The sequence below is a fragment of the Oncorhynchus clarkii genome, chromosome 27 (genome assembly GCF_045791955.1).
Source record: "Oncorhynchus clarkii lewisi isolate Uvic-CL-2024 chromosome 27, UVic_Ocla_1.0, whole genome shotgun sequence".
Taxonomy (NCBI): Eukaryota; Metazoa; Chordata; class Actinopteri; order Salmoniformes; family Salmonidae; genus Oncorhynchus; species Oncorhynchus clarkii.
Window position 1 is genome coordinate 16,785,301 of NC_092173.1, and position 12,615 is coordinate 16,797,915.

Below are 12,615 nucleotides of genomic sequence, written 5' to 3' on the forward strand. Positions count from 1 at the left end.
CTTTTAATTCGCGCTTTGTTAACCCACATCCTTTTTACCACAAGGACAAGTTATAAGATAAATAACTGCCTTAGCGGAGCACGTGATAACACCTTTGAATGGGATCTGTTTCCCTGTTTTCCCAGCCATTACACTTGTAATTTCCATCCAGTAGGGGCGCAAATAGAGGTTGTTCAGGAATATCTTGGGGTGGTAAATCAGAGTGTACCAATTGGTCTCTGAGATTTCTGCCCCGAGAGAACACGACCACAGGATGGTCCGAAAACACAATAACGTTACCGATACTGTCATCGGATCTTAGAATGTGCCAATGTTTGTGGAAGATTCCCTTAATTTGTTTAGAGCACTTTGAATAGCGGGTAGTTAGAACGCAAGAATGCTTATTTTTGTGAGATTGACCTTGAAAAAGATCATGTCGCGTTTTGTTTTCAATTTTCTCAATGGCAGTATTAGTCTGACCATTTTTGTACGTCTTCTCCTTGACTTTTCTTTGCATATTATTTCATATTATTTGCTAATTCTTTTGATTCGACAGAATTGGCTGTAGGACAAACTGTTTTCCATGGGAAGCGGGTGACAACTATCAGCCCTCAACAAACTGTTACGATCAGTAGGTTTCCTGTAAAGATCAGTGTATAGAACTTTATCTTCACACAAGATCAGAAGATCAAGGACATTTATTTGAAATGTGTCAGATTGTATAGTAAATCTCAGATGCTCAGAATTTAAGAAAAGCATGGAACGCCTGGAGCTGTTTTGCATCACCCCTCCATAGAACAAAAATATCATCAATATACCGTTTCCACATAATAATGTTAGGCAAGAAAACATTTTTGAGAGGATTGAAAATGGACTGTTTCTCCATGAGGCGGCAGGGTAGCCTAGTGGTTAGAGCGTTGGACTAGTAACCGGAAGGTTGCGAGTTCAAACCCCCGAGCTGACAAGTTACAAATCTGTCGTTCTGCCCCTGAACAGGCAGTTAACCCACTGTTCCCAGGCCGTCATTGAAAATAAGAATTTGTTCTTAACTGACTTGCCTGGTTAAATAAAGGTAAAATAAATAAAAAAAATGTAGCCCACATACACATTAGCATAGTTCGGAACCATGGGGGATCCCATAGCAGTACCCTTCGTCTGAATAAAGAAATCATTTAGAAACATGAAATAGTTGTGTGAGTAGTATTTCAGCCAATGTTATAATGCAGGTACTGGAAGGTAGTTCATTAGGGTCACGTTGCAGAATAACATTTTACAGAGCTTCAATACCGCCCTCGTGTGGAATATTTGTGTATAACGACTCAACATCAAAAGTAACTAACAAAGTATTATCAGGGAGAGGATCGAGAGATTCAATAATAGAGATCATACTGCTGGTCGAGTTTGCGATGTCTCGATAGAATGATTGCGATTGGCTGGAGGTATAAAATAACTCTTACATCTAAAAGGAGTCGGAGTATGTGCAGGTGAGTAAACTACTGGTTCAGTAGAAATATTACGATTAGAGAAGCTAAAGTATTCCCTTAAATGGATGTTTCTAAAAAACTTAAACGTGTCTACCTTAACATCAAAATATAGCACAAAATATAACCCTTTATTAAGTAAGGAGACATGGGCAGGGCTCAATATCTTGCTTGATAAATTAAAGACATTCAGTCCCGCGGGTTCTGGGACCAGCTCCTTGCAGAGCTGTGCGTTTCTCTTCAATTGTGTTATCCATTTCAATAAAATACTTTTTCAACTGGTCAACAATTAATGTAATTAAATCAATAGAGCATTTGTTCAGGATGGCACACCAGCGCTCACAGAAATAATCTGTGCGCTGTCCCAATGGTGGTTATTTTTGCCACCTTACCCAAAAGGGTTCTACCTGGAACAAAAAAGGTTCTAACTGGAAACAAAAAAGGTTCTACTTGCAACCCCAAAAAGTTATTCAAAAAGTTATCCTATGGGGACAGCCCAAGAACCGTCTAGATACAATCTTAGATAAAAGGTGCTATCTCTCTCCTGTAGAGGAAGCTACATGTCACTGGGAGGCCAGTGATGCTCTAAGGCTGAGTGGGGAGAAGAGGGCCAATCGGGTTCCCCAGGCAAAGGCCATCTCTGTGGAGACCACGGCCTACGCCCTGCTCCAGACGGTGGCGGAGGAAGACGTGACGTATGCGACGCACATTGCCCGCTGGCTCACTGAGCAGAGGCAGTATGGAGGAGGGTTCCGCTCTACACAGGTAGGTACTTTAGGACAAGCCACCAGTAGACAGATGGGTAGGTACTGTAGGACAAGCCACCAGTAGACAGACGGGTAGGTACTGTAGGACAAGCCACCAGTAGACAGATGGGTAGGTACTGTAGCCACCAGCAGACAGACGGGTAGGTACTGTAGGACAAGCCACCAGTAGACAGACGGGTAGGTACTGTAGGATAAGCCACCAGTAGACAGACGGGTAGGTACTGTAGCCACCAGTAGACAGACGGGTAGGTACTGTAGCCACCAGTAGACAGATGGGTAGGTACTGTAGCCACCAGTAGACAGATGGGTAGGTACTGTAGGACAAGCCACCAGTAGACAGATGGGTAGGTACTGTAGCCACCAGTAGACAGACGGGTAGGTACTGTAGGACAAGCCACCAGTAGACAGACGGGTAGGTACTGTAGGACAAGCCACCAGTAGACAGACGGGTAGGTACTGTAGCCACCAGTAGACAGACGGGTAGGTACTGTAGGACAAGCCACCAGTAGACAGACGGGTAGGTACTGTAGCCACCAGTAGACAGACGGGTAGGTACTGTAGGACAAGCCACCAGTAGACAGACGGGTAGGTACTGTAGCCACCAGTAGACAGACGGGTAGGTACTGTAGGACAAGCCACCAGTAGACAGACGGGTAGGTACTGTAGCCACCAGTAGACAGACGGGTAGGTACTGTAGGACAAGCCACCAGTAGACAGACGGGTAGGTACTGTAGCCACCAGTAGACAGATGGGTAGGTACTGTAGCCACCAGTAGACAGATGGGTAGGTACTGTAGGACAAGCCACTAGTAGACAGACGGGTAGGTACTGTAGGACAAGCCACCAGCAGACAGACGGGTAGGTACTGTAGCCACCAGTAGACAGACGGGTAGGTACTGTAGGATAAGCCACCAGTAGACAGACGGGTAGGTACTGTAGGACAAGCCACCAGTAGACAGATGGGTAGGTACTGTAGCCACCAGTAGACAGATGGGTAGGTGCTGTAGCCACCAGTAGACAGATGGGTAGGTACTTTAGGACAAGCCACCAGCTGACAGACGGGTAGGTACTGTAGGACAAGCCACCAGCTGACAGACGGGTAGGTACTGTAGGACAAGCCACCAGTAGACAGACGGGTAGGCACTGTAGGACAAGCCACCAGTAGACAGATGGGTAGGTACTGTAGAACAAGCCACCAGTAGACAGATGGGTAGGTACTGTAGCCACCAGTAGACAGACGGGTAGGTACTGTAGAACAAGCCACCAGTAGACAGACGGGTAGGTACTGTAGGTCAAGCCACCAGTAGACAGACGGGTAGGTACTGTAGGTCAAGCCACCAGTAGACAGACGGATAGGTACTGTAGGACAAGCCACCAGTAGACAGACGGGTAGGTACTGTAGCCACCAGTAGACAGATGGGTAGGTACTGTAGCCACCAGTAGACAGACGGGTAGGTACTGTAGGTCAAGCCACCAGTAGACAGACGGATAGGTACTGTAGGACAAGCCACCAGTAGACAGACGGGTAGGTACTGTAGAACAAGCCACCAGTAGACAGACGGGTAGGTACTGTAGGTCAAGCCACCAGTAGACAGACGGGTAGGTACTGTAGGACAAGACACCAGTAGACCATCAGAGCATTATGATCTGGAGCTAGGAGTTATCACTGACCACCTGAAGTGACTTGGAAAAACTCCTGGCCCTAGTTATACTATTCTCTTTTTCTCTCTCTCTTTGCCCCCTTCTAATTCTTTAACTTTAGCCAGATCCTAATTTGTATGTTGAATGGCATAGAATGCCCTTCTTGCCTTGTCTCTCAGATCGTTCACAGCTTTGTGGAAGTTACCTGTGGCGCTGATGTTTAGGCCAAGGTACAGTGCCTTGCGAAAGTATTCGGCCCCCTTGAACTTTGCGACCTTTTGCCACATTTCAGGCTTCAAACATAAAGATATAAAACTGTATTTTTTTGTGAAGAATCAACAACAAGTGGGACACAATCATGAAGTGGAACGACATTTATTGGATATTTCAAACTTTTTTAACAAATCAAAAACTGAAAAATTGGGCGTGCAAAATTATTCAGCCCCCTTAAGTTAATACTTCGTAGCGCCACCTTTTGCTGCGATTACAGCTGTAAGTCGCTTGGGGTATGTCTCTATCAGTTTTGCACATCTTTTCCCATTCCTCCTTGCAAAACAGCTCGAGCTCAGTGAGGTTGGATGGAGAGCATTTGTGAACAGCAGTTTTCAGTTCTTTCCACAGATTCTCGATTGGATTCAGGTCTGGACTTTGACTTGGCCATTCTAACACCTGGATATGTTTATTTTTGAACCATTCCATTGTAGATTTTGCTTTATGTTTTGGATCATTGTCTTGTTGGAAGACAAATCTCCGTCCCAGTCTCAGGTCTTTTGCAGACTCCATCAGGTTTTCTTCCAGAATGGTCCTGTATTTGGCTCCATCCATCTTCCCATCAATTTTAACCATCTTCCCTGTCCCTGCTGAAGAAAAGCAGGCCCAAACCATGATGCTGCCACCACCATGTTTGACAGTGGGGATGGTGTGTTCAGCTGTGTTGCTTTTACGCCAAACATAACGTTTTGCATTGTTGCCAAAAAGTTCAATTTTGGTTTCATCTGACCAGAGCACCTTCTTCCACATGTTTGGTGTGTCTCCCAGGTGGCTTGTGGCAAACTTTAAACGACACTTTTTATGGATATCTTTAAGAAATGGCTTTCTTCTTGCCACTCTTCCATAAAGGCCAGATTTGTGCAATATACGACTGATTGTTGTCCTATGGACAGAGTCTCCCACCTCAGCTGTAGATCTCTGCAGTTCATCCAGAGTGATCATGGGCCTCTTGGCTGCATCTCTGATCAGTGGTTTGGCCTCAGGCCAGTAAGTGTGAACAGAGCCTGCTGAGCATCTGGTACATGCCATTGGCTTGGGCTAGTGTAAGAGTGGGGGTTGGGTCTGTTTGCACACTCACGGCCTTGGCGTATGTGTGACTTCCATGTTGAGGCCCTCTTTGTGGGGGTGGGGTGCATGGGGTGGGCAGGAGGGGCATAGGTCTGATCTGAGGGGGCCTAAATGGGGTGTGGGCATGGTTGACTTGGGGGGTTGTTGATTGGTGGGGTGGGGGTGTGTATGTGGCTGGTGGTGTTGTGGTCTGGAAGTAGGTCCTCTCGGCATGGGTCCTCTATGTGCAGGTCCGGGGGGGGGTCTCTCGCTGGTCTGGACTGGCTGTCTATTGATCTGTTGCTCCTGTGTGAAGGGTTGGGGCCACGTTTGAGAGCGATGTCCTTTAGGGTCCGGGTGAAGGTGGGCACTGCTGCCTTGTATAGGTGGACCTGGTCATAGAGGCTATTCAAGTCTAGGGTGGAGTGGTGGGCCAGGAAAACATGGTTTTGAGGCACAGTCACGGGAAATACTTGTGTTTACCCGCTGTATGGTAGCAGGGTGGAAGTATTTTTGTGGTAGCAGGGAGGAGATAGTCACTTGTGCATTGGGGAAAGTAGAAGCTTTTTCAATCACTCCCTTCAGTGCTGTGGCCACCCTTTCCTGCTGTGTTCTCAGGTCGTTTGTGCCTGTGTGTATTATTATCTGGCTAGGTGAACCTATTTGGTCCTCAGACAGAAGGTCTAGGGCGCGCTGGCTGTTTGGACACCAGAGTTTAGACACACTTATTGTCTTGTATATATTTCCCAGTTGAGTCCATAAGTAGTACTATCTGTGTCTTGTGTATGTCCTCAGTGGGTGTGGGGGGTGGGGGGGGGGGGGGGGGGGGGGGTTGTCAGGAGGGCTATCAGGGTGGCTCAGAGGGGGTGAGGGACCCTGGGCTTGGGGTTCTTCATTTGTCTGTTCTTCTGTGATGTCGGCGCTATGGTCAGGGTCTGGTGTGGACCGTTTTGCTGTGGTGTCGAGACTTTTGTCGGGAACTGAGGTGGGCTGTTCTGCTGGCTTCTCTGCGGGGGTGGCCACCTCTCTAGTGGGTTGTTCTCTGTCACAAGCCACCCCCCTCAACCTCTCCTCCAGCAGTCTGATCCTCTCCTCTCGTGCTCTGTTCTTCTCCTGTTCTTGTTTTTTATATTGTTGAAGTTGTCTCTCTCTCGCTGTCTCTCTCTCACTGTGTCTCTCACTCTCTCTCTCAATTCAAAGGGCATGGGAAACATATGTTTACTTTGCCAAAGCAAGTGAAATTGACAAGAAACAAAAGGGAAATAAACAATAAAAAATGAACATTACACTCAAATGTTATATTATTGGCTATGTACAGTGTTGTAACAATGTGCAAATCGCTCTCTTTTTTTCTCTCTCGTCCTGCCACTCTTTCTACCTCTCTTTCTCTTTCCGTCTCTCACGCTCTCTCTCTCTCTTTCGCTCTTGCTCGCTCTTTCCCTCGCTTGCTCTTTCTCTCTTTCCCTCTCACTCTTTCCCTCTTTTTATACCTCTTTATGCCTCTTTCGCTCTCTGTCTTCCCCTCTTTCTCTTCTACTCTCTTTTGCTCTCTCTCTCTCCCACTTTCTATCTCTCTCCCTCTTTCCAACAGGATACAGTTGTAGCTCTTGAGGCTCTAGCTAAGTACAGCATCCTGGAAAATGATGTTGAAGACTTGGATCTTAATGTTGAGATGTGTCACCAAAATGGCCGAAAGCAGGGAGTTCATCTTACGAAACATAATGCCCTGACCCTATCAGCCTTCCAGGTGAGATTGAGTTTAGAATTCCAGCAGTACTCTGATTTCCTTTCTCAAATGCTGTTTTACATCTCTGTTGTCTGGTCAGGTGAACCCAGGAAGCCCGATCACTATTAACACAATAGGGAAGGGAAACGGGACCTTATCCGTAAGTAAATTCAGTAAATTAATTTGAAAAGTAAGTGATGATGATTCTAACATTGTAAGGCTGTCTGAATCTGTGGAAGTGTCCACAGTGCGTGTTATATGTCATCAGGTGGTCCAGACCTACAGAACTCTGGAGAAGAAGGACTTGTTCTGTGATTTCTACAGTCTCAAAGTCTCGGTGGAGGGAGAGGTTAAGTACAGAAGTAAGTTTCAGTCAGAATGCATCTATAAACACGAAACACATTTGCTGGAGTGCTGCTTGAAAGTATAAACCACTATTCATTGTCAGTATAAATGTGTAACGGTGAATAATGTGCAATGTTACAGAGACCGCGGACGATGGTCCTGAGCTAGACGACTATTATAACTATGAGTCTGAAGGGGACGGGAACCCTAGTGATGAGCCCATGAGCAGGGTAGAATGGTTTGACCTGCGCACACGCAGGAAGAGACATGCCCCACAGGAGGATGAGGAGAGGGAGAAGTCCCTAGTCTACACTGTGTGTGTGGGGTGAGTACAGCGATGTGTGTCTGGGCGTATACAGTGGGGCAAAAAAATATTTAGTCAGCCACCAAGTGCGCAAGTTCTCCCACTTAAAAATATGAGAGGCCTGTAATTGTCATCATAGGTACACTTAAACTATTACAGACAAAATGAGAAAAAAAATTCCAGAAAATCACATTGTAGGATTTTTAATGAATTTATTTGCAAATTATGGTGGAAAATAAGTATTTGGTCAATAATAAAAGTTTATCTCAATACTTTGTTATATACCCTTTGTTGGCAATGACAGAGGTCAAACGTTTTCTGTAAGTCTTCACAAGGTTTTCACACACTGTTGCTGGTATTTTGGCCCATTCCTCCATGCAGATCTCCTCTAGAGCAGTGATGTTTTGGGGCTGTTGCTGGGCAACACGGACTTTCAACTCCCTCCAAAGATTTTCTATGGGGTTGAGATCTGGAGACTGGCTAGGCCACTCCAGGACCTTGAAATGCTTCTTACGAAGCCACTCCTTCGTTGCCCGGGCGGTGTGTTTGGGATTATTGTCATGCTGAAAGACCCAGCCACGTTTCATCTTCAATGCCCTTGCTGATGGAAGGAGGTTTTCACTCAAAATCTCACGATACATGGCCCCATTCATTCTTTCCTTTACACGGATCAGTCGTCCTGGTCCCTTTGCAGAAAAACAGCCCCAAAACATGATGTTTCCACCCCCATGCATCACAGTAGGTATGGTGTTCTTTGGATGCAACTCAGCATTCTTTGTCCTCCAAACACGACGAGTTGAGTTTTTACCAAAAAGTTATATTTTGGTTTTATCTGACCATATGACAGTCTGCCAATCTTCTGGATCATCCAAATGCTCTCTAGCAAACTTCAGACGGGCCTGGACATGTACTGGCTTAAGCAGGGGGACACGTCTGGCACTGCAGGATTTGAGTCCCTGGCGGCGTAGTGTGTTACTGATGGTAGGCTTTGTTAGTTTGGTCCCAGCTCTCTGCAAGTCATTCACTAGGTTCTGGTTCTGGGATTTTTGCTCACCGTTCTTGTGATCATTTTGACCTCACGGGGTGAGATCTTGCGTGGAGCCCCAGATCGAGGGAGATTATCAGAGGTCTTGTATGTCTTCCATTTCCTAATAATTGCTCCCACAATTGATTTCTTCAAACCAAGCTGCTTACCTATGGCAGATTCAGTCTTCCCAGCTTGGTGCAGGTCTACAATTTTGTTTCTGGTGTCCTTTGACAGCTCTTTGGTCTTGGCCATAGTGGAGTTTGGAGTGTGACTGTTTGAGGTTGTGGACAGGTGTCTTTTATACTGATAACAAGTTCAAACAGGTACCATTAATACAGGTAACGAGTGGAGGACAGAGGAGCCTCTTAAAGAAGAAGTTACAGGTCTGTGAGAGCCCAAAATCTTGCTTGTTTGTAGGTGACCAAATACTTATTTTCCACCATAATTTGCAAATAAATTCATAAAAAATCCTACAATGTGATTTTCTGGATTTTTTTTTCTTCTCATTTTGTCTGTCATAGTTGAAGTGTACCTATGATGAAAATTACAGGCCTCTCTCATCTTTTTAAGTGGGAGAACTTGCGCAATTGGTGGCTGACTAAATACTTTTTTGCCCCACTGTATATTGTGTGTGTGTGTGTGTGTGTGTGTGTGTGTGTGTGTGTGTGTGTGTGTGTGTGTGTGTGTGTGTGTGTGTGTGTGTGTGTGTGTATGCATGCATGGGGTGGGATGAGTGGAGACATGGTTCTATCTCTCCTCTCCTCTCCTACAGACTGACCAGTGGTAATTCTACAGGCATGGTCATCGTGGACATCTCCCTTCTCAGTGGACTCAAACCTAACATGCAGGATCTGGAGGAGGTACAGTAGGCCTACATTTGACATTGATTTACATTCTTTTTTTTTGTTATTTAGCAGGCACTTTTATCCACAGTCAGTGCTTTCATCTATGGGCTCGATTCAATCCGTAGTGCTGAAGATCCGCACTACAGCACAATTTAAATTTAAAGTCAATGTTTCCGTGTTCACTGAGACTGCATTCATGGTAAATGCTGCATTTGACTGCTCAATTGGAAATTGCCTTTACATTTCAGTGGCGCTGTAGTGCGGATCTTCAACACTATGGATTGATTCCAAAAGGAAAAAACAACCATATACCACAGTTATCGCGACCCTCCTTTGAAATGGCAGAATTGGTTCCGGGAAGAAAACACATTTTAACCATTCACACTAGCTGTTTCCATTAACTTAACTAACAATAAAATATATCAGACAATTGCCTGCTAGGGTGCGTTTATTGTGAAGATAAAACAGCGTGACTTAATGACGCCACAGCTAAACTAATTAAATGTAGTGGTTGAAGTGTTTCTATTACCCATTTAGGCAAATTGCACAATAATAAATATGGCAATAGCCTGTCTGCCCTCCCACCTATCTGTCATGTCTCAGGTAGCCTGTCTGCCCTCCCACCTATCTGTCATGTCTCAGGTAGCCTGTCTGCCCTCCCACCTATCTGTCATGTCTCAGGTAGCCTGTCTGCCCTCCCACCTATCTGTCATGTCTCAGGTAGCCTGTCTGCCCTCCCACCTATCTGTCATGTCTCAGGTAGCCTGTCTGCCCTCCCACCTATCTGTCATGTCTCAGGTAGCCCGTCTGTCCTCCCACCTCTCTGTTTCATGTCTCAGGTAGCCTGTCTGCCCTCCCACCTATCTGTTTCATGTCTCAGGTAGCCTGTCTGCCCTCCCACCTCTCTGTTGCATGTCTCAGGTAGCCCTCCCACCTCTCTGTTTCATGTCTCAGGTAGCATGTCTGCCCTCCCACCTCTCTGTTTCATGTCTCAGGTAGCCTGCGAAAGCCAGTATGGATATAATGCAATAATGAATAAATATTTGCCATATTCTAATAATTCTCCTGTGCCAACGTATCGCCACGGTCCGTGACATGGTGAACCTTGCACTCCTGTAGATCTGACATAATTGGATGGTGAAACTTGCCAGCCAATCGGAAAAGCAATTCAGGCATTCTTGAAAGTCAGGACCCTCCTTGTCCTGCAAAGAAAGAATATTTGTATACAAATAGCTTTACATTTACACGGTGAAATCACATGTCCCGTGTGCACCATCAAAATGATTTGGCAAATGTCATTTCTTCTAAAAACACAGTTTCCATCATCATTTGTCGCAATAAAGAAAGTTTGACAAAAGAAATCCACCCCTGTTCGAACAGATAAATATGTTTTCCATCTTTAGAACATTTCTCATATCTGCTGTTTCCATTAAACATATCGGGCGCGACAACCTAGGTCAATGGAAACCTGTCTAGTGACATGTTGTCAGTCAGACTATGGAATTTGACATCTTTTTTATTTTCCTCTCCTCTAGAATGTGAAGGGTACTGAGAAGTACATTGACCATTATGACGTCGCCCCAAATAAAGTGTTCCTCTACTTCGCTAAGGTAAGACCTCTTGTATCCAAAGCCATGACGTCAATGAGTATCAGCTATGACTACTGTACATCTCATATAAATTGAATCACAAAAGTTATATCTTGAGACCTCGTGTTCTCGCCAATGCTGTCCTCTCTTGCCTCTGACGTTGTATTGTCGCTATGTATTCCAGATCACAGAGGAACCCCAGTGTGTAGCGTTCCGGGCCAAACAGATCAGTCCCATGGGCCTGGTGCAGCCCGCTGCTGCTGTGGTCTATGACTACTACAACCCAGGTATACCACCATCTTTAGTTTAGGGTATGTTATGTCTATTGTTGTAAGGTATCTGGAAGGTCCATGGGGCTGGTGCAGCCTGGTGAGGGTTTAGGCCCTGGTCAAATGTAGTGTACAATAAAGAGAATAGGATGCCGTATGGGACACAGCCATCGTCTGAGTGACTAATGCTGAACTATGTCCCGACAGAGAGGAGATGCACTGTGTTCTACAGCGCACCGCAGAAGAGCAACATGATCTCCAAGATCTGTCAGGACAATGTGTGCTCCTGTGCAGAGGGTATGTGCACTCCATACAGCTTGTATTGTCTGGACAGAATACATATTTAGTTCACAATATATTAGTTATATTGTGTATGTATTTTTATTTGCTTTGTCTCAGGTGACTGCCCAAAGAAGAGAGTCACGTACAGTAAACAAATGGAGAAAGAGACTCGCAGAACCTTTGCTTGTTTCTTTCCTGTTGCGAATTATGGTGAGTTCATACCTCTAACCCAAATATTCAAAATAAATCTAATGTGCTGTAGCCGGTACTAACACCATCCTGTTGTCCTTCTGACAGTTTACATCGTCAAGATTGTCAACTCATCCGACGACGGAGTTTTTAAACATTATACCACAATACTGACCAAAATCCTACAGACAGGTGAGTGCTCTGCTCTACAGGTCCTTACAATGTGCGTCCCAAATGGCACCCTATTTCCTATGGTGCACTACTTTGGAAGGGCCCTGGTCAAAAGTAGTACACTTTATAGAGAAAAGAGTGCCATTTGGCACGCACACATTCTCTTGGAAGTATAATTTCCTTTACATTATTCTTGTGCTGGTTCTCTGCTATGCCAGGTAAAGACGTGATGCAGACTGGAGCAGTGAGAGACATGATCAAGCGTAAAGCCTGTGATGAGTTTGACATGAAGACTGACAGTAACTACCTGATCATGGGGAGAGATAGAACCATCTCTCACACCACTGACCACAGTGGGAAGTAAGTGATGGGATGTGTTCCAAATGGCACCCTATTCCCTATATAGTGCACTACTTTTAACCAGGGTTCATAGGGCTCTGGTCAAAGTAGTGCACCATGTTATAAAAATAATACATTAGTTGAGTGTTATTATATTTGTGATATTTCACATGTACACGTGTGTGTAATTCGTTTGGAAATGTGTTTTTTGCATATCTCAACTCCCCCTGAGACACCCTCGAAGAGTGGGGTCACAGCCAGGGTCAAAAGGAGTGAACTATTTATGGAATAGGGTGCACAGGAGGTTGGTGGCACCTTAATTGGGAGGACGGTCTCGTGGTAATG

The 12,615-nt window shown here is 45.3% G+C and overlaps 1 protein-coding gene across 1 annotated transcript in view; it reads left to right on the forward strand.

The window, feature by feature from the left end:
- The window catches only part of LOC139385455 (complement C4-B-like), a 28,457-nt gene that overhangs the window by 14,658 nt on the left and 1,184 nt on the right, over window positions 1-12,615 (forward strand). Inside the window, exons 28-39 of the mRNA XM_071130509.1 lie at window positions 2,011-2,225; window positions 6,776-6,931; window positions 7,011-7,070; window positions 7,179-7,272; window positions 7,397-7,580; window positions 9,359-9,446; window positions 10,967-11,041; window positions 11,205-11,307; window positions 11,497-11,586; window positions 11,689-11,781; window positions 11,869-11,952; window positions 12,150-12,291. Coding sequence (XP_070986610.1) covers window positions 2,011-2,225; window positions 6,776-6,931; window positions 7,011-7,070; window positions 7,179-7,272; window positions 7,397-7,580; window positions 9,359-9,446; window positions 10,967-11,041; window positions 11,205-11,307; window positions 11,497-11,586; window positions 11,689-11,781; window positions 11,869-11,952; window positions 12,150-12,291 — 1,384 coding nt within the window. The remainder of the gene's footprint in view (window positions 1-2,010; window positions 2,226-6,775; window positions 6,932-7,010; window positions 7,071-7,178; window positions 7,273-7,396; window positions 7,581-9,358; window positions 9,447-10,966; window positions 11,042-11,204; window positions 11,308-11,496; window positions 11,587-11,688; window positions 11,782-11,868; window positions 11,953-12,149; window positions 12,292-12,615) is intronic.